The 24,108-nt window shown below is 42.2% G+C and overlaps 1 protein-coding gene across 1 annotated transcript; it reads right to left on the bottom strand.

Annotated features, from left to right (window-relative positions):
• Positions 1-11,404: 11,404 nt before the first annotated feature.
• LOC133996746 (uncharacterized) lies at positions 11,405-24,108 on the bottom strand. Its single transcript, XM_062436367.1, has 8 exons — positions 23,807-24,108; positions 19,746-21,906; positions 18,443-18,522; positions 16,179-18,341; positions 15,651-16,088; positions 14,572-14,829; positions 13,605-13,796; positions 11,405-12,518 (listed from the first exon to the last, which is right to left on the bottom strand). The coding sequence occupies exons 1-8, from the start codon at positions 24,102-24,104 to the stop codon at positions 11,599-11,601; spliced, it is 6,510 nt and encodes a 2,169-aa protein (XP_062292351.1). The 5' UTR covers positions 24,105-24,108; the 3' UTR covers positions 11,405-11,598.

The raw sequence follows: 24,108 nt of genomic DNA, 5'->3' as shown, positions 1-24,108 counted from the left end.
ATATGTTGCACTTCTATTAATTGATATCCGACGATATCACAGTATGCAAATGGTAGTTCACCATCATGACAGAGTGACTATAACATCAGTGTGGTCAGATATACGTGGCTGTGATGTTCTGCTGAAGCCACAAACGTCTAAATATGTCTCTGACTGTGTTCATCCAGAAGGTGGTGGTTTGGTTTTGTTTGGCAGCTCTCACTGTTCAGCTTTTGTTTCCTTTCAGTGGTTAAATTTATTTTTGTTTCTTTGCTACACATCAGTCACTGTTTCTAACTGCATTTACCACAGATCACCTTTCTATCACTGAGTTGATTTAGTTTGAGTTTATTTGACCTGCCTGTTAGTCTTTAAATGGCAATGAGATAAAGAGAGGGTTTTTTTCTCAGAAGTTCGAACTGAAGCTAGAAGAGAGTGAATACTGCACTCAGATCAGGTGAATTTGATGTAGTTTTTGTTAGTGGATATTGTACTGCAAGATCACACTCACACAAATAAAACAATCAGAACCAAAAGATATCAGCAAGTAAAGCTTCATAGTCTCAGTTTAAGAACAATAATCACTTGTCATGGCCTCATGGCATTTTGGACTTGTTTATATTTAGGTTGTGTAAGTGTGCTTTCTGGGTTTTCAGTTTGCTTCTGTGTTCCTCCTCGGTCCATTTTTCTCTCCACTGTCCTGCATCAGTGTCATCAGTCCTGCTCTGTCTCCACTGTCCTCCCAGCCAATCAGCTCACAGTCTGCACTTGTATCTGGTCACCTGTTCTCCATTCCCTCGTTAGTTCTGTTAGTATTTAAGTCTTGGTCTTCTCTTCAGTCTTCGTTAGATTGTTGTCAGTTTTTCTCCAGTTTGTTCAGCTCTGCTCTTTTGGTTTTTGTTAAACATCCCAGAAATAAAGACTGTTTCCTTCACCTCTTTTTAATGACAGTCACTAACATGTAATAAGGTCATCTGAGGTACTTTCTAACACTGGAGTTGTACATGTTTAACATGATCACACTGTGTTCTGACAGAGGAAACCTCAGCGTTCATTAACCACAAACAGAAAAAGACTTTTCAGAAGTGACAGACCAGTGTTTGAACCCGAGTTCCTGTTCCTCTCTCAGATATAGATACTGTGGTCACTGACCACTGTCTGTTCAGTCTGGTTCAGTGTGTTGGAGGATGAACATCTACAGCTGCCTGTTGGCTTTACTGCTGGCCTGTAATGTGACAGCAGGTAAGAATTCATCCCTCATCATAATAATGTTTAATAGTAATGTTTTTAGTGATGAATGTGGTGCACTGCTGTTTTCAGGCTGTAAGAATGCAGCCGCCACATATAAAGTATGAAGCCTGTTGTTTCTGGTGTTTTACGTATTGTTCATATCATAGTCTGAAAGGTAAAGCTCAGTTTCTTCATACAGAGTTTAACTGATGTTCTGTGTCACAGTTGTATTGGTTGCAGCCAAAAAGTATTTCATAGAGTTTTTAAGGCTTTATTTATTGTCATGTTTGAATAAAACAAGTTGAAAGTTCATTATTGGTCACGTACACGAAGCTCAACACAATGTTCAGTGAAACGCTGCGATTAAAACTAGTTTAGTTTATAGCTGGTACGATTAAAGAACGATGATGATTAAAAGATGGCCGGTCTGATTCATGGTCTGTTTGCCCTGTGGCTCTGCATCGCTTCCTAATTATATAAAGTAACATCTAGTTACTTTATAACTTGCGATTGGCTTGATTATGGGATATTTTCATTCTTCTTTTTCAAATCTCTATGAAAATTAAATTGCCAAAGAATTGATCAGTGTATCAAATCCAGATGAAATCCTTATGATAGCATCCATCAGGTTAAACTGGGTTTGATGACTAACTTTGACTCTAAAGTTGACCTGATTTTTGGCACTTTGAGCGGCATATAGATCTTTATCCATGTCGGGGGATCATGTGTCACTACTGGAACAACTGGTCAGATTAAATCTGACTGATTTCTCTACCGGGTCAAACAACTTGAAAAGGATAATAAATCCCTGGTTGATAAGAATGAGGATCTGGAAAATCAGAGTAGATCTGTAAATCTTCGCTTTGTCAGAATACCAGAGTCCGCAGAGGGACGTGACAACCTTGGATTTATGGCCGGTCTGATCCCCCAGCTTCTGGGCAAAGACACCTTTCCCACACCGCCGGCTATCTAGAGGACACATCGCACTCCTGTCCGCCCAAACGACAGATCTATTCAGAGGCACTTCCTGATAAAGTTGCTCCACTTTCAGGATAAATTAAAGAATCTTCATCTAGCTCGTGATGAAAAGGAGTAAATCCTTCCACATGGTTAAACGGAGGATCAGGGAACTTCGTTATCCTTGCACACTGAGTGTTGAAGTTGATGGCAAAGAACACCTTTTCAGTGACCACAGAGCTGCTGAAGCTGCCTTCATGATATCCATCAACTCCTCCAGAGTTTACTGGCCAGTAAACTTTCTTTTCTTAGAAAACTTTTGAAATCAAGTTGACATAAAACACTTTTTCTGTTATTCTGGCTGCTAATTTAAGTTAATTTATGATGTTTATATTCAACAGACTCACTGCTAATATTTGCTGTGAACTGTCTTTCTGCAGTGTAGTGTCGTAAAAAGTCGTACTGACTGCACTATGTGACAGCTGTGTTTAACCCTGTATTTAGGAGGCAGATTTTTTTTCTTTTTTCTTATCTTGATTAAACTAACCAACATTACAGGAAATACATTTATTTATTTATCTTCTAACATATAGTTATGAGTAGCAGCCTTAATCATTTAATTAATTTACTGGTTAAAGGCACCTGACATAATGTATTAATGCAGTTTTTGTTTTTGAGCCACATTAATGTCTTCTCATTGAAGCAGACCAAACTCAGAGCTGATTTACTTCGATTTATTCACCAAAAAATGGGGTTCAGGGTCAATAGGCTGGTCTCTGTGTCTTTCTGTTATGTACTTTGTTGGTTTCTGTGTGTTTAATCGTATTGATTATCTATTCACTATCTTTGTGCCCTACAAATGATTTCCTCTGATCCCAGGATGGTGGATGGTGTTAAAGGACTGAACAAATATTATAAGTTTTCTACCTAAAATGTATTTGCTTCAATCAGAGTTGAACAGTATAAACGTGTCATTACATTATCAGAAACTTGGTTTACTAACAAAATATCTAACAATGAAATTAAACTTACTGATTATGTCTTATATCCAGTTGACAGAGGTGCAAGAGGAGGTGGTGTAGCCACATATGTGTTTTCTAATCTGGTCTCACAGTTAATCATCCCAGATAATGAAGAGCTACTTTTTGAATTAATTCCCCGACACATTTACTGATGGTGTGAATCATGTGTGAAGTTAGACGGTTAAAGTGAAGTGATGCTTTAAGGTCTTCACGTTTCATGATTAGCAGTTAACACTCGACAGCTGAATGTGATTCTGACTCTGATGAAGAACTTTTGTGATTTGATGATACAATCCATAGAAAAAAATATGAAACAGTGACGCTTTTCTCTTGTCACACTATATAAACATAGCACAAAAAGTAATTAAATTTGTGTTTGGTAGAGTATTTCTTTGTTGTAACAAAGCTTCTTGGCAATAAATCTTATACGGTTGGAAAGCCTGTTTATTTCCCTTTTAAATGGAGCCACATTTGTAAGGAACACACATTTGTGGGATGAGCAGCAGAGCTGAATATATGGGTTGTGCCCATGAAAAATTTGGCAAATCTTCTCTGCCAATGCCAGGTTTATTCTGCTGTTGACTCTTCTTTGGTGGATAACTGAAGTCTGAAGAAACAAGACATATTGGCAGTTAAACAATGTATTGATTGAACAAACAGGAGCCTCAGTAGTGTGAGGAAGAACCATACACAGCCACAACAGCCTGGCAGCTCCTACCCCTGCTGGAGGAATGATGGAACAGCCCCGTTACCTCCCCCTGCTGGAGGAATGATGGAAATGCCCCGTTACCTCCCCCTGCTGGAGGAATGATGGAACAGACCCGTTACCTCCCCCTGCTGGAGGAATGATGGAACAGCCCTGTTACATTCCCCTACTGGAGGAAAAGCCTGGCAGCTCCTCCCCCTGCTGCAGTCAGCCAACGTGGTTGTGTTGGAGACTCTGGCACCAACAGCTCGCCCAAGCTGATCCCACAAGTGTTCAATGGGGTTGAGGTCAGGATTGCTGGCAGGCCGTTCCATCCTCTCCACTCCCAAACTGTGGATAATAAACTGTCTCTGATAAAGCTGCTCTTTGGGAGCGTTGGCATCTTGGAGGACAGAGTTCGGTCCCAGACTGTGGAGATATGGGATTGCCACTGGTTGCAGAATCTCATCTCCATATTTCTCTGCATTGAGATTACCTCCAATGATGACAAGCCTCGTTTTTCCAGTGATGGTGTTTCCGCCCCACACCATCACACTGCCTCCACCAAAGAAGATACTCAGCTCTGCTGCTCATCACCAAATGCATGTTCCTTACAAATGTGGCTCCATTTCAAAAAGAAATAAACAGGCTTTCCAACCGTATAAGATTTATCGCCAAGGAGCTTTGTAAACACAAAATTCCTTACTTTTTGTGCTATGTTTATATCATCATATCTCACAGCCCTAGTTTGTTACCAAGACTATTTATTTTTTAAATGTGCACACAGTTAGCACTCGACAGCTAAATGTGATTCTGACTTTGATGAAAAAACTATTTTTAAGTTTATTACAAAATTAGAAATGCTGACAGTCTGAAAATGTTGAGTTATTATAAACTGTGTTTCTTTTTCAGAAATAATCTATCAAGGAGTCAAGAAGGGGCACTGGGCCATTCTGTCTTGTCCTCACTCTGTGAAGGGTAAAATGATGTGGAGCAGAGAGATTAATGGAAGGAAAGTTGATATACTTGCAACTGATGGAGACACAGAGGAAAGATTCAATGACCCTGGCAAACAATACAGTTCATTAGCAGATAAGTCACTGGTCATCTCTGGAGCTGCTGTCTCAGACTCTGGAACATATTACTGCAATAATAAACCAGCTGTGGAACTGACGGTGATCCCATCAGGTAACATCAGACTCTGTTAAAGTTGTTTCTCTTCCTGTTTCAGAGTCTCTGAGCTCAAATGTTCTTTCTGTAAACGTTAATTATATACATGCATTAACTTATTAATGAAATGCTGCATGTCAGAGGTAAATGTGATTTTAACTGCTGACTGTATCCTGAATACATTTATGTTGACATGTTATAAATGTTATAAAACATGTCTTAGTTTTTACTTTCTTAATGTTTGTTGTTCACAGGAACAGAAATCCTCCAACCTACAGAGAGGTCCAGCATCACTCTGACATGTCCTCATGATGATGGAGGGTCACATGTTCCAACATGGAGCAGAGAGATTGGTGGAAAACAACAACCAATCAGGCTTCATGATTCAACTGTAACCAGGACGTTGATGTTTCCCAACCTGCACCCTGCTGACTCTGGACTGTACCTCTGTGATGGAAAACCAGCTGTGTATCTAAATGTGATCAAAGGTGAGTCGTCTGAGAGAGGTGAGAGACAAGAACTCAAAGAGCAAATATAACCAGTTCAAATAAGAGGGAAACTTTAATGCTGCTTAAAATGAAACACAAACAGTATCCTCTACATTCAAGTGCTTTAAGTCCTGAGTTTATAACTCACCACAAAACTGGTCTTCACCTTTTTCCCTGTTTCACAATTCATGATTTCATGACTTTCTTTGGTAAAATGTATTTTGTTGTTCTGTTGTTTATATTTCCTCCATCTCACACAGAAGAAAACAGGAAGCCATCAACAACACCAACAACCACCTTAACTACAACAACGATAAAAACAACAGTGCGTACACCTACAAGAAGACAAACAGCAGCAGCAACAACGACTTCGACTACAACAAAGAAACGACGTCACACCAAGAAACCTGGAAAAAGTAATGACGAGAAACAACATAAGATGAAACAGATGTCAATTAATCAATCAATCTTAATTTATATAGCGCCAAATCACAACAAAAGTAATCTCAAGGTACTTTACACATAGAGCAGGTCTACATTGAACTCTTTAATCGGATACTTTAACTGCAGTTATTAAACAAACCGATTCAGAGATATCAGAGTGGGAAACTTTTAACACTGTTCAAGTGAAACTGAAGTTTCTATGTGAGAAGTTGAGCTCACAACATGTTCAACATTAAAGTGTTTTTTATTTATAGAGCTTGAACTGTTGCTGATGACTCACCACAAATATTAAAGTAGAATCGTCCTTTTTTAAATAATGTGAATCATTTTGTGACATTCAGTAAACAGTTAGCTGTTGTTAATAGATTTTCTGTCCTGTAATATATATTTTCTCTATTCTACACAGAAGGTAAAACAACATCAGCACCACCTGCAGACACAGATATGACTCCAACAAGTAAGTCAAGAAAGCCAAAAAGAAAATGGAGTAAATTGTAAAGTAAATGAATAAAATGAAACAGATCTAAATATTAAATTCTCATCCATGCATTCATCAGAGTTTACAACAAAGATGAAGATATGTATTCAGAGTTTGTGGAAAAGACCAAGAAATTTAAAAGAAAGAAACTGATTCTGAATGTTTCTTGTCTTCCAGCCTCGGCTCCCTTGTGGCTAATGCCTGTTCGTGTGGTGATCGTAACGCTTTATTTAATCATCATGATCAGCATCACCGTGACTACCTGGAGAAGAGGTGAATGACCTGAAAGATGTTCAGCTGAAAATGTTGAACAGTAAATGCTTTTAAAAAATACAGTCAGATGATACTTTAAAGTCAGGGAATAATCTATTCATATTTTATGTAAAATAAAAAAAATGTGATTTGTAAAAAAAGACATGAATTGAGCAAAAGTTCAGGTGAATCAGACAAATAAATATTGATTGATGCCATTTTAATTCATTATGTTGATGTAGCGCCACATATTGGTGAAATGTGGTTAAATGAACCAGGAAGGTTTAAAGTTGATATGTGAACATTTAGGACTCATAGCAGCACTTATTCAAATTATAGAAAATAATCATAATAACTTTTTTCAGGCTCATCCAAATAAAATTTATATCAACTTTGATTAAAGTTGATCAAATGTGACAGTGAATGTCTGTCTGGATGTAAATGTGCCTGCTCTATATTAATAAATCAGTTATTAACCATGAAAAATGTGTCTCCACAAGAATCATGACCTAAAATATAAAGTGTCTCAAAAAGGCCACTAGATGGCGACATTGCTCCTTGTCCCAAAGCCCAACTTTCTAGCAGATATCTTTAAAGTCTGTGTAAAGTAAGAATAAATATGTTCTGAGTTTGACATACCACAGAAAAGTGTGTTGTTAACCACCCTGCCAAATTTGAATGATTAAAAAAATCGCCAAATATATTAAATTAGGCTTCAAAGTTGTGTAAAAATCTGCCTTTTTCTCTGCTTCCAAACGCTGTGGAAGTGCCCGCCGAGTCCGCTGAAGCCCCGCCCCCTACCGAGTGTCACCTGTCAATCAAAGTCACCTCCTCTACCAGAAACATGGACGCTAGGTCTGAAAGCTTTCTGCTGCTAACTCAGCTGCTAGCTCGGCGTTTAACTCGGCGGACTGGCTAACTGTAGACTGTAGTAGTAGTAGTGTGCGCTTAATGTATTTATACCTCTACATTAAATCCAGACACAGAAATGTTGAAACACAGTTTGTGAAGCCTAGCTCCACAATTCAAATCTAAATGGTTGAAATGCTTTTTACACCTTTTTTAGAAATACATTTATGATCTATTTAATGTGTTTAGAAGAAAATGTCTGAATTCACTTTACAGTCTTTTAAATCAAAGAAGTGGCCTTTGAGATATTATCATAACTAACAGACAAACAAAGCTTGAAGACATGAACAACTATGTCATGTTGCTCATCACTGTAACATTAACATAAACATAAAGCTCTCTTTTAAATGTGAGACGCTGACTGATGAAGATGCAACACAAGTGAACTGAAAACATGTTTAATCATCTTTATGTTGACCTTCTCTCTGTTGCAGCTCGACAGATACAGAAACGACACACAGCAGAAACAGAAAATCATCTCTGATCCTCCATCACACAGAAACAAGAGCAGTAAAAACCGACCGGTCAACAGTTTCATCCACATCCTGTCTGACAGGAAACAGTCATTCTGCTTCCACCTCTAACACTGTGACTGCTGCAGCTACGACTGTTAAAAATACCAATTTATGCTTCATTTACAGATTTATTACAGATATTATTGATGATGAACTGATCAACCAGGAAATAATGTAAACAATAATATAAATCCTTAAGGTTGCATCAAAGTTGAGAAACTTGTTTGAACCATGAGAGTTTTTAGATTATCTTGTTTTCATGTTGACTAAACTTATTTGACTTAAGAGCCAAATTTATATTGATAACGTCTCTCAGCCAACAACTCATTTAATGTTCCTGCTTTTGATTTTACTGTATGCATCATTATGTAAATATCGTGGGAAATGTCAAAAGTGTCCAAAAACATGAATATTGTTAAAACGGAAGAGCATAACATTTTTTATATAAATAAGATTGATTGAAAGTGTCTGGACTCGAGGTCTGCAAGGGCTCAGAGCTGTAATTAATATTATATAAACAGTTTGAGATGCTTCTGCTGTTTCTTCTTGTGTTTCCTCACAGATGTCTGGTGGACGACCTGCTCAGTTAAACAGTTTATCTCTTTTTACTCATAAACTTATTTGAGTTAAGAGCCAAATTTATATTGATCAATCAATCAATCAATCAATCAATCAATCAATCAATCAATCTTTATTTGTATAGCACCAAATCACAACAAAGTCATCTCAAGGCACTTTACACATAGAGCACTCTGGATTTTGGTGCAGAAGGTAACTCAGTTCATGGTGATGATAAACATCAGTCACCAGCTTTCTATCCATTCAATCCCACCTGCATTCAGCATCACAACTTTCTCAGTGTTGTTGTCAGTTGCTTTTCTATGCTCTGTAACTTCTGCATAATTTTGTTATATTATTTCTTAAAATGCAAAATAAAAGTTATGTAGACGTCATTTCTGCTTTATGTCTATGAGTGATTTCCTCATTCTCGTGGCCTTTTACCTCGATGACATCACCATGTTTCCTGGATCAGGGTGAAGTTTATAAAATAAGGAAATTGAATAATTTAATGACAGACAGTCCTGAACACGGATTCATCTGCACGCTGATATTTCACCACGAGAAACTGTTTCATGAGGTCAGCTTTGATCATCAAAATCAAAACTAATTCATGCCGCATCCATTTTTCAGTTCAAGCTGTGGTCAACAGCCTCTACAACGGTTAGCACAACTTTGGTCAGAATTAAACACATCTGAATGTTTGTTGCACCTCTGCAGATCTTTCACAGCGAACCACAAACCACCTAATGGAAGTGAAAGCTGTTCTTCTGTTTCTGTAATACTGTGAACACACCATTAGTGTGTTTGTATGTAGCGTTAGTGACCCGACCACCTGCATCAGTATCACTGCTTCTCTCTGATGACACCACATCATACTGCAGATGCATTCATGACAATCTGCAGCATCAATAATGTTCTGGGAAATATTAAAAAAAAAAAAAAAACACCAGCAGCACCACTCAGAGGTTTGTCATGCAGGAAGCAGTTTGAACTTCCTCTAAATCATGATTCATGGTTGCTGTTGATAATAATGGCTCTATTATTCAACAAGGTGGAGTCGTGTGACTCGACATCAATCATTTGAGCTTTGACTGACGCTGTAAATGACGTCATCTAGTTGTGTTTCTTCCTCTCCTGCACTGGCTGCAGAATTAGCGCCACCTGCTGTTAATCAGCTGATATTCACACAGCAACATCAGATGGAGACAAACGTTCACTACATTTTAAACTTCATGAACAGAATCTGAGCTGGTGTTTAAAATTCTGGTTTTGGCTTCATGGACTCACTTTTATAAATTCTGAGTCTATTTTAAACATTTCTGAAACATTTCATTCAATAAAAGTTGTTTAGTTTGTTTTCCTCACAGCTCAGACTCTTCTCTGACCTCCAGCTGATTCTGAAGATATTTACATAAAATCTACATTATCAATGAGCGCCTACTCTGCTGCCAGCCAATCAGAATCAGCCGCATGTTAACCTGCAGTACTTTTACAGCTGTGAGTTATATTCCTTTAACTGAGGAAACTATGTTTTAAAACTTCATCCACAGATTGAAGATGAAATCGTTCAGCAGACATTCCGATAACGGAGAGAAGATCGTCTCTGAAATGAATTTCAGTCATTCCTGATGTTCATTTCTCTCCTCTGTAAAGCTGTAAAGACTTTTTAGCTGCTGAACAACCAGACAACCAGCTAGTTACTGACATCAGCGGATTATAGCGCACACAATTACTGCCAATTACTTTTCTGAGACATACATTCACCTGCATTTCTACAGGATTTACAGCGTAGGAGCACCCAAAGACAAGAGCACAACAAAAAAATCACCTGTATCTTGTAGAGGCAGATATGTGTGCATCATAGTAGACTGTGAGAATAACAAGAGAGACGAAAGGTCAATAGTTATACCATTTGGGGATGTCGCAACAAGCCTTTTTAAGGAGTTGTTTTTACCATATCGATATCCTGATTGAGATCAGGAAGCCAGCACATACGAGAAAGTAGTTAGGCTTCCAGGAAACCAAATCTTGGCTGGAACACGCTGGGTCAGGTTGACCTGATACACACACAATAACGAATATCGCTGACACGCCAAACGGTAGTATAAAGAGTGTGAAGGGGCGTAGGTCAGGTAGGTCGGGGCTGTTCTTTGGTGTTTTTCGCTGTTCTTGGATGTTCGTTGTTGGTGTCTGCTCTGTTTGCTGCATCTTCAATAAAGTACCAGTTGGCTGTTCGACGACTTCTGTTCTCAGTATCTTACTTTAAAGGTTACTGAAGTTAAGTAATCAAGTAATTATCTTACATATTGGCAAGAAAACAAGAAATCACCTGTATCTCAACAACAGCATCGTGAGACCTTGGGGGGGTTCGGGAAGCCAAACCCACTGTGGAGGCAGAGAAGCGTTGTGCCTCAATGATGCCCATTGAAGACAGCGTGAGAACAGACTACGCATGCACGAACCTCCTAAACTGTCTGCGTTCATTACACACAAGGTAGAGGTTGAGTCTGCCTCAGCCTCATGTATTCACATACGCCAGCTTTGAAAACAACACATTTCACGTTTTCATTTTTTATTTTTACAACAATAAATCAACAATCAAAACAAAATTATAAAAAAATATAAAAATAATAATAATTATATTTTTTTCTCATTAGCCTAGGTGAGCCCTGCCTCACCTGACTCCACACCACTGCAAACTGTGATACAGACGTTTTCTTCACACTCAGCACAGACTGAAGCTTCTTGCTGATAATGAGTTCAGACTCAAAATTAAAACGTTTCAATAAATTAAAATAAAGAGATAAAAACCGACAGCAGGTTGAACCCAAACATCAGATTACAGTCTCTTTAATAAATCGCTTCCTGTCAGCTGTTTAATCACAGCTTTGATTCAGTCCATGAGCTCCTAAATAAAAAACTCAGCAGCAGACTCCAGTCCTGGTCTCTCAGCGTGTCCCGTTTTAAGGTGCTGCATCAGGTAGGCCCTCCTGGTGAAGGTGCTCCTGCAGAGTCCACATGGGTGCGGTCTCTCCCCGCTGTGGACCCTCAGGTGTCTCTCCAGACTTTCCTTCCTGCTGAAGTCTCGGTTGCAGGAGACGCAGCGGTACGGTTTCTCCCCGGTGTGAACCCGCCGGTGGATCTCCATCCTCCTGATGGAGCTGCACTTCCTGCCGCAGACGTCGCAGGTGCTGCCCAGCTCCTTGTGGGACCGCAGGTGGTCTCTGAGGCTCTCGGCCGAGTCCAGCTGGTCCCCGCAGGCGCCGCACCTGCTCCCGGGCTCCTTCCAGTGAGACTCGGCGTGCCGGACCAGAATCCCCTGCGTGTAGAAGGAGGTCCCGCAGATCCTGCACCTGAAGGACTTGACTGGACTCACACAGGGGGCGTTGGGTCTGCGGCGGCTGCAGGACATCTGGTCCTGGCTCTGAGACGAGCTGCGTCTGATGTGTTTCCTCAGAGTCCTCTGAGAGCTGAAGTGTCTGCCGCAGCTGCTGCAGGCAGGAGGCCCTGTCCCCCCCGCCCTCTGTAGACCAGGTCCAGACTGAGGGCCGGTCTGCTGGTCTGCAGCTGTGTCCTCAGCAGACGACTCTGATTGGACGACGTCCCCGGGGAGCAGAAGCCCCTCCCCTCTGTGAGACTGGATCTGATTGGATGAAGAACCTCCTTCGTCATCGCCGCCGCTCTCCATCAGCCAATCAAGACTCGGCGTGAAGTTGGCGTCCGACTCTTCGGGTTCAGCTGCAGCTCCGCCCACTTCCTGTTTAACAAGCTGGTGGCTCCACCCCGCCACCTGCTGCTCTTCTTCTGTGGTGAAAACCTGCGTATCATCTGAGGACGAAGAAGAACAGCTGCTGAGTTTACACTGAAAAAACTAAGAAGACCCTTTATTGTCTTTGTACATGTACAACGATACTGAAATCATAATTAAAAGAAAAGTAAAGAAAGAAAGAAACTGCTTGTAAAAGAATAAAATAAATAAGTAATTAGTACTAAAACTAACTACACTAGCTATTTTACATGTTAGTTAAACCTACCTGAATGGATAATGCTGAGGACTAGGGATGGGCATTTGAATACATTTTCTTGATCGATCATCGGGCCTATTTTAGAAACACTTCCAAAAAAACAATCAAATCTAATAACAACTTAATCAAAAAACAGAATATTACTCCGGACCAAAATATAACGTTAAAGGACTCCAAAATGCACCGAGCCGAGCCGAGAGAGAAAGAGGGAGAGTGAGTGACAGAGATAGTGTTACTTCACAATTATGCTTATTTAACTAGAGCCTCATAAAACAACAAGAGTGACTCACCTAAAGGCCACCGTGGTGACTGTCCTCTGCTAACAAAGTAAAGTAACTCCAGATTCTTGTTGTTTAGCATGTTAGCATGCTCAGGGATCAGTTAGCGTCAGTCCAGCAGCTGAAACGCTCTGATGGGACCGAAGTAGCCGGGATGCAGAGGCATTGTCGCGCTATCCTGGGTAGCCTGGTCAAGGTGCAGGATTTACAATGAACTCCGTCATTTTTAGTTTGAAAAGGTCCCACGCCAAACTTCGCCTTGACCTCTTCATGTTTACGTTTGATATCTACGGCAGCTGGTAGGTAGCTGAGCCCTTTTCTCTGTCAAATATCGCCCCCCGTTGGTAAGATGTCTCATTGCTGCCACATAGTGAAATTCATTGCATTGCTTCAAGACTCACACTATGCAACACAACTTTTATTTGAAACCAGCGTTTGATCGATAAAAATTTCATGTGATCTAAAAAAATGTTAGCGATCAATTATCCATCATCGATTAATTATGCCCATCCCTACTGAGGACATTGGTATTCTTAATTATTCTTATAATTCAATTAAAGATGAGAAACAACAACAAGGCTCCAAAATAAAGAGGGTTTTTGTGCACCTACCTTCCTGTTGGCAGCTGATCTCTGTTCTGACTGCAGCCTCCAGCATCATGTGACCCTCAACCACTTCCTGTTTGACACTGAACACTTCAGGGAAGTCCTCAGCCTCTCCACTCACTTCCTGTTTAATGTGTAAAGTGAAGCTCCGCCCCCTCACCTGCTCCTCTTCTTCTGTGGTAAAATTTTGCAGCACACCTGGAGAAGAAACAGATGATAAAGTTTAGTTTTATTAGACGTGAGACAGTTTCAACTTTTTATTTTTATTATTGGTGAATCTGCAGGTTGATCTATGAATCACATGAATTCACATGTATCTGCTGACCCTTTGGAGGGGCCCCACCCCTAGGTTGGGAACCACTGGACTAAACTAGCTAACTGTATATAAAGTAGTGTAAACTAGCTCCACCTCCAGCAGCTACAACAGTAACATGCTGCTCTAACACTGATGCTTCACTATTAATAATCTAATGATGTCATAATAATAATATATCAGTCAGAGGACCAAACCACTACTTTACTGTAATACTGCATACTACATCACTCATAATACTGCAGTACTTTTACTGTAATACTGCATACTACATCACTATAATACTGCAGTACTTTTACTGTAATACTGCATACTACATCGCTCATAATACTGCAGTACTTTTACTGTAATACTGCATACTACATCACTCATAATACTGCAGTACTTTTACTGTAATACTGCATACTACATCACTATAATACTGCAGTACTTTACTGTAATACTGCATACTACATCACTCATAATACTGCAGTACTTTTACTGTAATACTGCATACTACATCACTCATAATACTGCAGTGAAGTATTTGTTTATATTTGAATGAATCTGATCTAACGGCTGCAGCGACATCTGGCGGGAAATAGACACTACGTCACACAGTCAGCTATATATATTCTATATGAAACGCGATAAACAGCAGAGACGTTTCTGTCCACAGACCTCCCGGTGAGTCTCCCGGTGAGTCTCTCGGTGTGTCCGCTGCTCGTGCCTCCAGCAGCCTCCTCTGCCGGTCAATCTCCTGCTTTGATCGGTAAACTTCGTCTTCATACTCGGCTATCGTTTTGGCCAAGAGGCGGAAAATGTCGTCTGTGGCCGCCGTCAGCCGCTGATCCACAAACAGCCGCAACACGTCGAGTTTCAACATGTTTCCAGCATGAGACTGAAGAGAAGAGGAAGCTGCTGCAGGTTTAATGTCGGCTCATCACAAACAGTCAAGTTGCACACTTTAACACCGGAAGTGTTTAGGAGAAGTAATTTACACTGATATTAAAGTCCTGGAACATACAGCAGGAAGTACTCACATACTTTACTGCAGTAAAAGACTAATGCAACTGTCTAAGAGTACTCCATTACACATAGAAATCCTACTGCAGTATTATAGTGATGTAGTATGCAGTATTACAGTAAAAGTACTGCAGTATTATGAGCGATGTAGTATAATAATAATAATAATAATACATTTTATTTTTAAGGCGCCTTTCAGGGCACTCAAGGTCGCCTTACAATACAGATAAAAAACAATTAAAAGAGCCAAAAGGGACACATGTAAGTGCAATAAAAACAAAAAACAAAAAAAAACAAATACAATCAGAAAACTGCAGGATGGATGACAAATTAAAGTGAGTATGAAAGTTTGAAAAGGTGGGTTTTTAGACGGGATTTGAAAATGGATAGAGAGGTGATGTTCCTGATGTCGGGGGGAAGGGAGTTCCAGAGGCGGGGGGCAGAGCGGCTGAAGGCTCTGGACCCCATGGTGGACAGACGGGCAGAGGGAACAGCGAGGCTGATGGAGGAGGCTGATCTGAGTGCCCGGGAGGGAGTGTTGATGTGGAGGAGGTCAGAGAGGTATGGGGGGGCGAGGTTGTGGATGGCCTTGAAAGTGTGAAGCAGGATTTTGAAGTCTATGCGAAATTTGACAGGAAGCCAGTGAAGTTGTTGAAGAACAGGAGTGATATGATTGATGGATGGAGTTCTGGAGACAATACGAGCAGCTGAGTTCTGGACCAGTTGGAGCTTACGGAGGGACTTGTGGGGGAGACCGAAGAGGAGGGAGTTGCAATAGTCTAGGCGGGATGTAACTAGAGTGTGGACCAGGATGGCAGCGCTGTTGGAAGTGAGGGACGGACGGAGGCGGTTGATATTGCGAAGATGGAAGTAGGCTGACTGGGTAACCTTATTAATGTGAGTCTGGAATGACAAAGAGCTGTCAAGGACGACACCCAGGCTCTTAACCTGAGTGGAGGGGGAAACAGAGGAGTTGTCAATGGGGATGGTGAAACTGGGAGTGTTAGTGAGAGAGGATTTTGAACCAACTAGGAGGACCTCAGTTTTATCGCTGTTGAGTTTGAGAAAGTTTGAAGAGAACCAGGATTTGATTTCCTGTAAACAGACACAGAGGGAGGGGGACGGGAAGGTGGAGGTGGGTTTAGAGGAGAGGTAGAGCTGGGTGTCGTCCGCTTAACAATGGAAATGGATGTTATATTTTCGGAAAATATGACCAAGAGGAAGGAGATAGATGATAAATAGGATGGGACCGAGGACAGAGCCTTGAGGAACACCAGAGGAGAGGGGAGAAGGTTGGGATGTGAATGTCTTCAGCTGGATGAACTGAGTGCGGCCAGAGAGGTAGGAAATGAACCAGTCCAGAGGTGTGTCAGATAGTCCAATAGATGCTAGCCTGTCGAGGAGGATGGGGTGGGAGATGGTGTCGAAGGCCGCACTCAGATCAAGGAGGATGAGAATGGAAGATAGTCCGGAGTCAGCTGCCATCAGGAGGTCGTCGGTGATTTTAAGGAGAGCAGTCTCTGTGCTATGGCGTGGGCGGAAACCAGACTGGAACTGTTCATATAGGTTATTGTTATGGAGATGAGTATGAACCTGAGATGCCACTGCTTTTTCCAGGATTTTTGAAATAAATGGTAGGTTAGAAATCGGACGAAGGTTATTGAAGTTGTTGGGATCAGAACCAGGTTTCTTCAGAATAGGTGTTACAGCCGCGGATTTGAGAGATGATGGAACAGAGCCAGAGGTTAGGGAGGAGTGAATGATGGCAGTTATCAGGGGCAACAGAGAGGGAAGGCATGCAGTGACTAAAGAGGTCGGCAGTGGGTCGAGCTGGCAGGTGGATGTTTTAGACTTCAGGATGAGGTCAGAAATGACAATGGGAGAGGGGAGTTGGAAGCTTGAGAACGGTTGAAAGAGGGGGGCATGAGAAGCCAGAGGAGACGGATTGCAGGATGAGTGAGGGGTCAGTTGCTGGTGGATCTTGCTTATTTTTTCATTAAAAAATGTCATTAAGGAGGTACAGTGTTCTGTGGAGTAGAAATGAGGGGGAAAAGAGTCCGGGGGGCGTAGTGTTTTGTTCAGTACTGAGAATAGGGCCCTGGAATTCCCATCACCAGCACTGATCAGATCTTTATAATATTGGGATTTGACTGAGGAGAGGGTGTCTTTGTAGTAAGCAATGTGGGAGTGGTACATTTCCTTGTGAACAGAGAGTCCAGTTTTTTTGTAGAGCCGTTCAAGTTGACGTCCTTTGGTTTTGAGTTGTCGTAAAAGAGGTGAAAACCAGGGTGCTGAGTGGGTGAATGATACGGTCTGAGTTTTTTTAGGGGCAAGTGAGTTCAACAGAGTGTGGAGATGATCATTGTAGAGGGTAACCAGTTGATCAGGAGGGGAGGAGTAGATGAAACTGGGGAGGCTGTCAATACCTGAGGAGAGAGCTGCTAGGTCAATGTTTTTGATATTACGGAAAGAGATAAGACGTGACTGTTTAGTTTTGGACAGTTTTAAGCTGGAGTTGAATGTAATTAACAAGTGATCAGAGATGGGAAGATCATCAGCGGAACAGTTAAAAGGAGTGACACCAGAGCAGCAGACCAGATCCAAAATATGTCCTTTAGTGTGGGTAGGGAAGCCAATGTACTGTTTGAGTCCAAAACTGTCCAGGCAAGATGTAAAATCCTTGGTAAGAGGCAGATTGAGGTTGTCCATATGAATATTAAAATCACCAAGCAAAATTACATTGGGAAAGAGAGAGCAGATGTGAGTCAGGAAAGCAGAGAAGTCATTAATAAAATCCTTGTTAGGTTTGGGTGGGCGATAGATATTAAGTAAAATAGTTGGAGTCGGACCATTAAGTTGAAGAGCCAGAGTTTCAAAAGATGAATATAGTGGAACTGTAACAGGTAAAACCTTCCAGGTATCGCGGTAGATTATCGCGAGACCTCCTCCTCTGCCGGTGAGACGGGGCTGGCAGGTGTAAACAAACCCAGGTGGTACAGTTTCATTCAGCTGAGAGAAGTCATTGGGTTGTTGCCACGTCTCAGTTAGACATAAAAAGTCATACTTGCGGTCACGGAGGAGGTCCTGGAGCAGTGGTCCCTTGCCCGTAAGGGAACGGATGTTAAATAATCCAATTTTGACGTCGCTGCGCTCGTTGGTGAAGGTGATGTTAGCCGACCTGGCTAGGCTGGCTAATACACTGCGGTCCACTTTCCTACCGGAGTTTGTCGGAGGATGTCGAGTTGTAGACCAGATGGAGTTGATTGCAGTGGAGTCATCGATGTGGTAACTTCGTCTCGAGCCACGGTGGATGTATTTCCGAGGAGGTGGCCGAGCGATGTCAGGGCAGAGATGCTGAAGCAGTGGAGAATCGTACCGGTGGAGCCGAAACTGGAGGAGCTCAGCAGCCGTGTATTGGAGTAGGGCTGACGATGGATTAAATATGATGGACAGAACAATCCAGGCAAGCACAAACCTTACGGCAAGGTTGTGGATCTTCATGTTAAGCCAGAGAGGAGTAACGTACCCGGAAAGCAGTAGGAGTAGGAAGGCGTGGGAGCCCCACAGGTGAGCAGTCCACAGGTGAGCAGACCAGATCTGACAAAACTGACAAGCAGATGGTTTTGATGGGAGAGCCAATGTATAAATCCAACAGCGCCGTGTTTGCCGAAGGTAAAATATCTACTGCAGAGTCCATATATCAATTTAATTCGCAAAAAAATCACAGATAAGGGCCAGTGAGCAGCGGCAGCAAAATGCGCCAGCGTGCACTCAACCGGAGAGCAGTATTACAGTATTATATGCAGTATTACAGTAAAAGTACTGCAGTATTATGAGCGATGTAGTATGCAGTATTACAGTAAAAGTACTGCAGTATTATGAGCGATGTAGTATGCAGTATTACAGTAAAAGTACTGCAGTATTATGAGCGATGTAGTATGCAGTATTACAGTAAAGTACTGCAGTATTATGAGCGATGTAGTATGCAGTATTACAGTAAAAGTACTGCAGTATTATCAGTGATGTAGTATGCAGTATTACAGTAAAAGTACTGCAGTATTATGAGTGATGTAGTATGCAGTATTACAGTAAAAGTACTGCAGTATTATGAGTGATGTAGTATGCAGTATTACAGTAAAAGTACTGCAGTATTATGTGCATCACATGAAAATACTCAAGAAAAGTACAACTACCTCAAAACTTTACTTAAGTACAGTAGGTTCATAAAGGTATTTAGTAAATTTGAACCATGTAATGAATTTTAAACAGAAATTATTGTAATTAATTGAACTTAATCTGTGAACATGGCTCCACACCACCAGTCACATGACATCACAAAGAGGTCATCATTCATTAAAGTTTTAAAACTCTCCAATCATGTTATAAAAGGCTGAACAGCAGGGGGCGCTGCTTCCACCTCTTTACTGACTCATAATGAACTGAACAACTCGACAAACATAAACTACATTTAATTTTAAATGTGAACAAAAACACATTTAAAGGACTTCAGTTAGTTTATTAACAGGCCTCATGGTGACAAACACAATATAAAACTGACCATCATATAATTGATCTGACCTCTAACATCATCATCATCACTCAGCTGAATCCACAATCAACAAACTCAGAGACACTTTTAAAGCATTTATTGCACATCATCAGTGTTGTGAAAAAAAGTTTTGTTAGTGTTTCACTTCCATGAACTGAAACACTGCATGAAACAGTCTGATCAGTAACTGCTACTTTAAATTAAGTTCATTTCAGAAATAAACTGTTTTGTGTCTCTGTGGATGAAAACAGACCAGTTTTTAAACCGGTACGACACCTACAGCTGTATAAAGTCAGGCTGCACGCTTTCCTGCCTCCTGATTGGCTCTTTGCTGAGCCGGACGTCTAGGTGGACCTTCATGTGGACGTCTCTGGAGCGTTTCTCCTGGTAGCTCTTGCCGCAGACCCTGCAGCTGTACGGTTTCTCTCCAGTGTGCGTCAGCAGGTGTTTCTTCAGGTCGTTCTTGGTGACGAAGGCCTTCCAGCAGAGGTGGCAGCTGAATGCTCGCTCCTTCTTGTGGAAGCGGATGTGCGTCTCCAGGTAACCTTTGGTGCTGAAGCTCTTGCTGCAGAGGCTGCAGCTGAAAGGCTTCTCTCCAGTGTGGGTCAGCATATGGGCGTTCAGCCCTCCCACCTGTCTGAAGGCTTTCCCGCAGACGCGACAATGGAACGGCTTCTCGCCCGTGTGGATCCTCTTGTGGACCTCCAGGACGTGGACCGAGGCCAGGCTCTTCCCGCAGGTCTCGCAGGAGACGCGGTTGGCCGGTCTGTCTCCGGTGTGATTCCTGATGTGAGTCGTCAGAGCGCCGTTATCAATGAACGTTTTCCCACAGAACTCGCAGATGTATGGTCGCTCCCCGCTGTGGATCCTCTTGTGGCGCCGCAAAGCGCCGGGCCGGGGGAAAGACTTGTTGCAGATGCTGCAGCGGTACGGTTTGACGCCTGTGTGACTCCTCATGTGAGTCTCAATGTTCTGGTACGTTTTACCACAGATGTGACAGATTTTGCCAGCGTCTCTGTGAGTCTGCAGGTGGTCTGTCAGCGTCTCTGATGGAGGCAAACGTTCGCCACAGACGCCGCAGACAGATTCTGCTGAGTGGCTTTCAGCGTGTTTCCTCAAATTACTTTTATTCTGAAAAGTCTCTCCACAGACTTTACAGCACTGAGACGCCGTCTGAGCTGACATCTTGGCGTTTTCTTTGACGGAAGGACTGTTCTCCATCTCAGAGTTGGGACAGTCTGGCGGCGGCTCGTCGTCCTCATGGACCTCCAGGGAGTGACTCCGGATGTGTGTCTTCAGGGCGCTGCTCTCGATGAAGGTCTTCCCGCAGCGCTGGCAGACATACGGTCGCTCTCCTGTGTGGATCTTCTTGTGGCGCCTCAGCGCTCCGGCTCGGGGGAAGCGTTTGTTGCAGACGGCGCAGCGGTATGGTTTGATCCCTGTGTGGCTTCGCATGTGCGTCTCCATGTTCTGGAAACCTTTCCCACAGATGCTGCAGGTGCCGCCGGCCTCTCTGTGAGACTGCAGGTGAGTCAGCAGACCTTCGGACGGGTCCACCTGCTGTCCACAGACACCGCAGACACTCGGAGACTCTCTGCAGTGCGTCTCGGCGTGTTTCCTCAAGAATCCTCGGCTGTGGAACGAGTCTCCACAGACTCGGCAGCAGAGCGAGACGGACTGAGATAACTTCAGACCTGAGCTTTGTCTTTTGTCTCTCTTGGGTTTCAGTCTCTCTGACTCATCGTCCTCCTCCTCGCTGTTGTCTTCTTCTTCTTCATGAGTCTTCAGGTGGTCCTGGAGCAGCTGGTTCTCAGTGAAGGTCTGTCCACAGACCTGACAGACGTCGAGTGTCTTCCTGCTGTGGATCTTCTTGTGCCTCCTCAGAGCTCCGGGTCGGGGGAAGCTCTTGTTGCAGACGTCACAGCTGAACGGTTTGACTCCTGTGTGACTCCTCATGTGTGTCTCCATGTTCTGAAATGTCTTCCCACAGATCTCACAGGTCCCGCCGCTGCTATCGGTCTCTCTGTGAGATCTTAGGTGGTGGATCAGACGGTCCGAGGACTCGAAGTGTCCACCGCAGACTCCACAGATACACTCAGACTCATTTGAGTGCTTCTCCACGTGTTTCACCAGGTTTCCTTTGTGGCGGAAAGTTTTTCCACAGATGACGCAGCGATGAGCCCCCGGCCGCTCCGATGACTCCGTCACTCCTCGTCTGCGGCTGCCGGAGCACTGTCTTCCATCTGCCCCCGTCCTGTTTGTGTCTTTAGTGCTGAAAGAGTCGTCGCTGCCCTGCCAGTCTTCATCACTGTCTGCTGCTGACACATCAGAGGAGGCGGGGCTAGGCGGGGCCGAGGGCGAGGAGGCCGGAGCAACTACTGACACCTGAGGTTCTCTTTCATCAGGGTCACCTGTCCTGAGAGAGGACGAGCTGATGGAGTCTGGAAATAAGAAAGAAGACATTTAAAACAAACTCTTCATCCATCGTTTAACTCTCCCATGATGTCACATTTTAAAAAATAAGACTCGAACTGCAGTATTATGAGTGATGTAGTATGCAGTATTACAGTAAAAGTACTGCAGTATTATAGTGATGTAGTATGCAGTATTACAGTAAAAGTACTGCAGTATTATGAGTGATGTAGTATGTAGTATTACAGTAAAGTACTACAGTATTATGAGTGATGTAGTATGCAGTATTACAGTAAAAGTACTGCAGTATTATGAGTGATGTAGTATGCAGTATTACAGTAAAAGTACTGCAGTATTATGAGTGATGTAGTATGCAGTATTACAGTAAAGTACTGCAGTATTATAGTGATGTAGTATGCAGTATTACAGTTAAAGTACTGCAGTATTATAGTGATGTAGTATGCAGTATTACAGTAAAAGTACTGCAGTATTATGAGTGATGTAGTATGCAGTATTACAGTAAAAGTACTGCAGTATTATGAGCGATGTAGTATGCAGTATTACAGTAAAAGTACTGCAGTATTATGAGTGATGTAGTATGCAGTATTACAGTAAAAGTACTGCAGTATTATAGTGATGTAGTATGCAGTATTACAGTAAAGTACTGCAGTATTATAGTGATGTAGTATGCAGTATTACAGTAAAAGTACTGCAGTATTATAGTGATGTAGTATGCAGTATTACAGTAAAAGTACTGCAGTATTATGAGTGATGTAGTATGCAGTATTACAGTAAAAGTACTGCAGTATTATAGTGATGTAGTATGCAGTATTACAGTAAAGTACTGCAGTATTATAGTGATGTAGTATGCAGTATTACAGTAAAGTAGTGGTTTGGTCCTCTGACTGATATATTATTATTATGACATCATTAGATTATTAATAGTGAAGCATCAGTGTTAGAGCAGCATGTTACTGTTGTAGCTGCTGGAGGTGGAGCTAGTTTACACTACTTTATATACAGTTAGCTAGTTTAGTCCAGTGGTTCCCAACCTAGGGGTGGGGCCCCTCCAAAGGGTCAGCAGATAAATGTGAGGGGTGGTGAGATGATTAATGGGAGAGGAAAGAAGAACAAACTAAGTTCTGATACACAACTGCATCTTCATTCAGCACTTTGACTGCTACAACATAAACCTTCTCTCAATTATTTTCTCTAGTTTAAAGTATTTTTATTTCATATCTGTGAGAAACACATTTACAAATCATTCGTATTTCTCACTGCGTTACTGTATCTGTTGATCAAATCTGTTTACTTTTTGTTTTTCAGTTACAAACATCGTTGGTTGTTCTGAATGTTTCTAACAGATTTATTATTATTATTCTGACATAATACATAAAAACATTATGATCAGTAAAAACTAAATCATTAAATCCTTTATGCAGCTAAATATTACAACTCTAAAGGTTTTGGAGCTGCAGCAGTTAAAACGTGAGAAGAAGAAGAAGAGATAAACATGACGTTTTTATTTTAAACTGACGTCATCATTCAAACACGTTGAGGAAGGATTTAAGTTATATTTTAAACAAAACTTCAAAAAAGATTTGTATTGAAGGAAATGTATTAATTGAAGATGTCTGTCACTTAAACCATTTTTATTTATTTACTTTTTTATTCTTTATTATTTTATATTGAAATCGTTTATTTTTCTATTTACACTTCCTTCTTTAATATTGTATTTATGAACTGGACTGTCTGGTTGTTTGTTCTGTCCAACAAAGAATAAAGAATAAAGAATAAAGAATAAAGGGTTTTGGAAAGAAAACATATAAATAAAAATAAAAAATAAAACCCGTATTAACCGCGTGTATTCTGGTTGCCTGGCAACAGTCAGACCGCTGATGTGGCTCCAACATGGCGGTCTGGACTCACCTGCTCGGCTCAGTCGGACCACCGGGCTCAGCACCGCCTGCAGGAGCCGGCTCTGCTGCTCCACCTGCCGCCGGTACACCTCCACCTCCCGCTCCAGCAGCCCGACGATCCGCCCCGCCGCCGCCGCCAGATGCTCGGTGAGCAGCAGGCGGAGCAGCCGGGCCCCGGAGCTCCCGGAACCGCAGCCCCGCTTCTCCAGCAGCCCGAGGACTTCCTCCCCGACCCGGGTCAGAAGCTCCGACACTGAGTCCGTCAGAGCCTTCGACCCGCAGGACGGCGGGGCTTCAGCCGCAGACATCCCG

The sequence above is a fragment of the Scomber scombrus genome, chromosome 16 (genome assembly GCF_963691925.1).
Source record: "Scomber scombrus chromosome 16, fScoSco1.1, whole genome shotgun sequence".
NCBI classification, from domain to species: domain Eukaryota; kingdom Metazoa; phylum Chordata; class Actinopteri; order Scombriformes; family Scombridae; genus Scomber; species Scomber scombrus.
This window is presented reverse-complemented; position numbering and strand designations above follow the sequence as displayed.

Coding starts and splice junctions, on each gene's coding strand:
- LOC133996746 (XM_062436367.1), bottom strand. CDS start 24,104: ATGTCTGCGGCTGAAGCCCCGCCGTCCTGCGGGTCGAAGGCTCTGACG. Junction 18,523..19,745: donor CAGCCTGACTTTATACAGCT/GTAGGTGTCGTA, acceptor TCTGCTTGTCAG/TTTTGTCAGATCTGGTCTGC. Junction 12,519..13,604: donor GATCAGCTGCCAACAGGAAG/GTAGGTGCACAA, acceptor CTTCGTCCTCAG/ATGATACGCAGGTTTTCACC.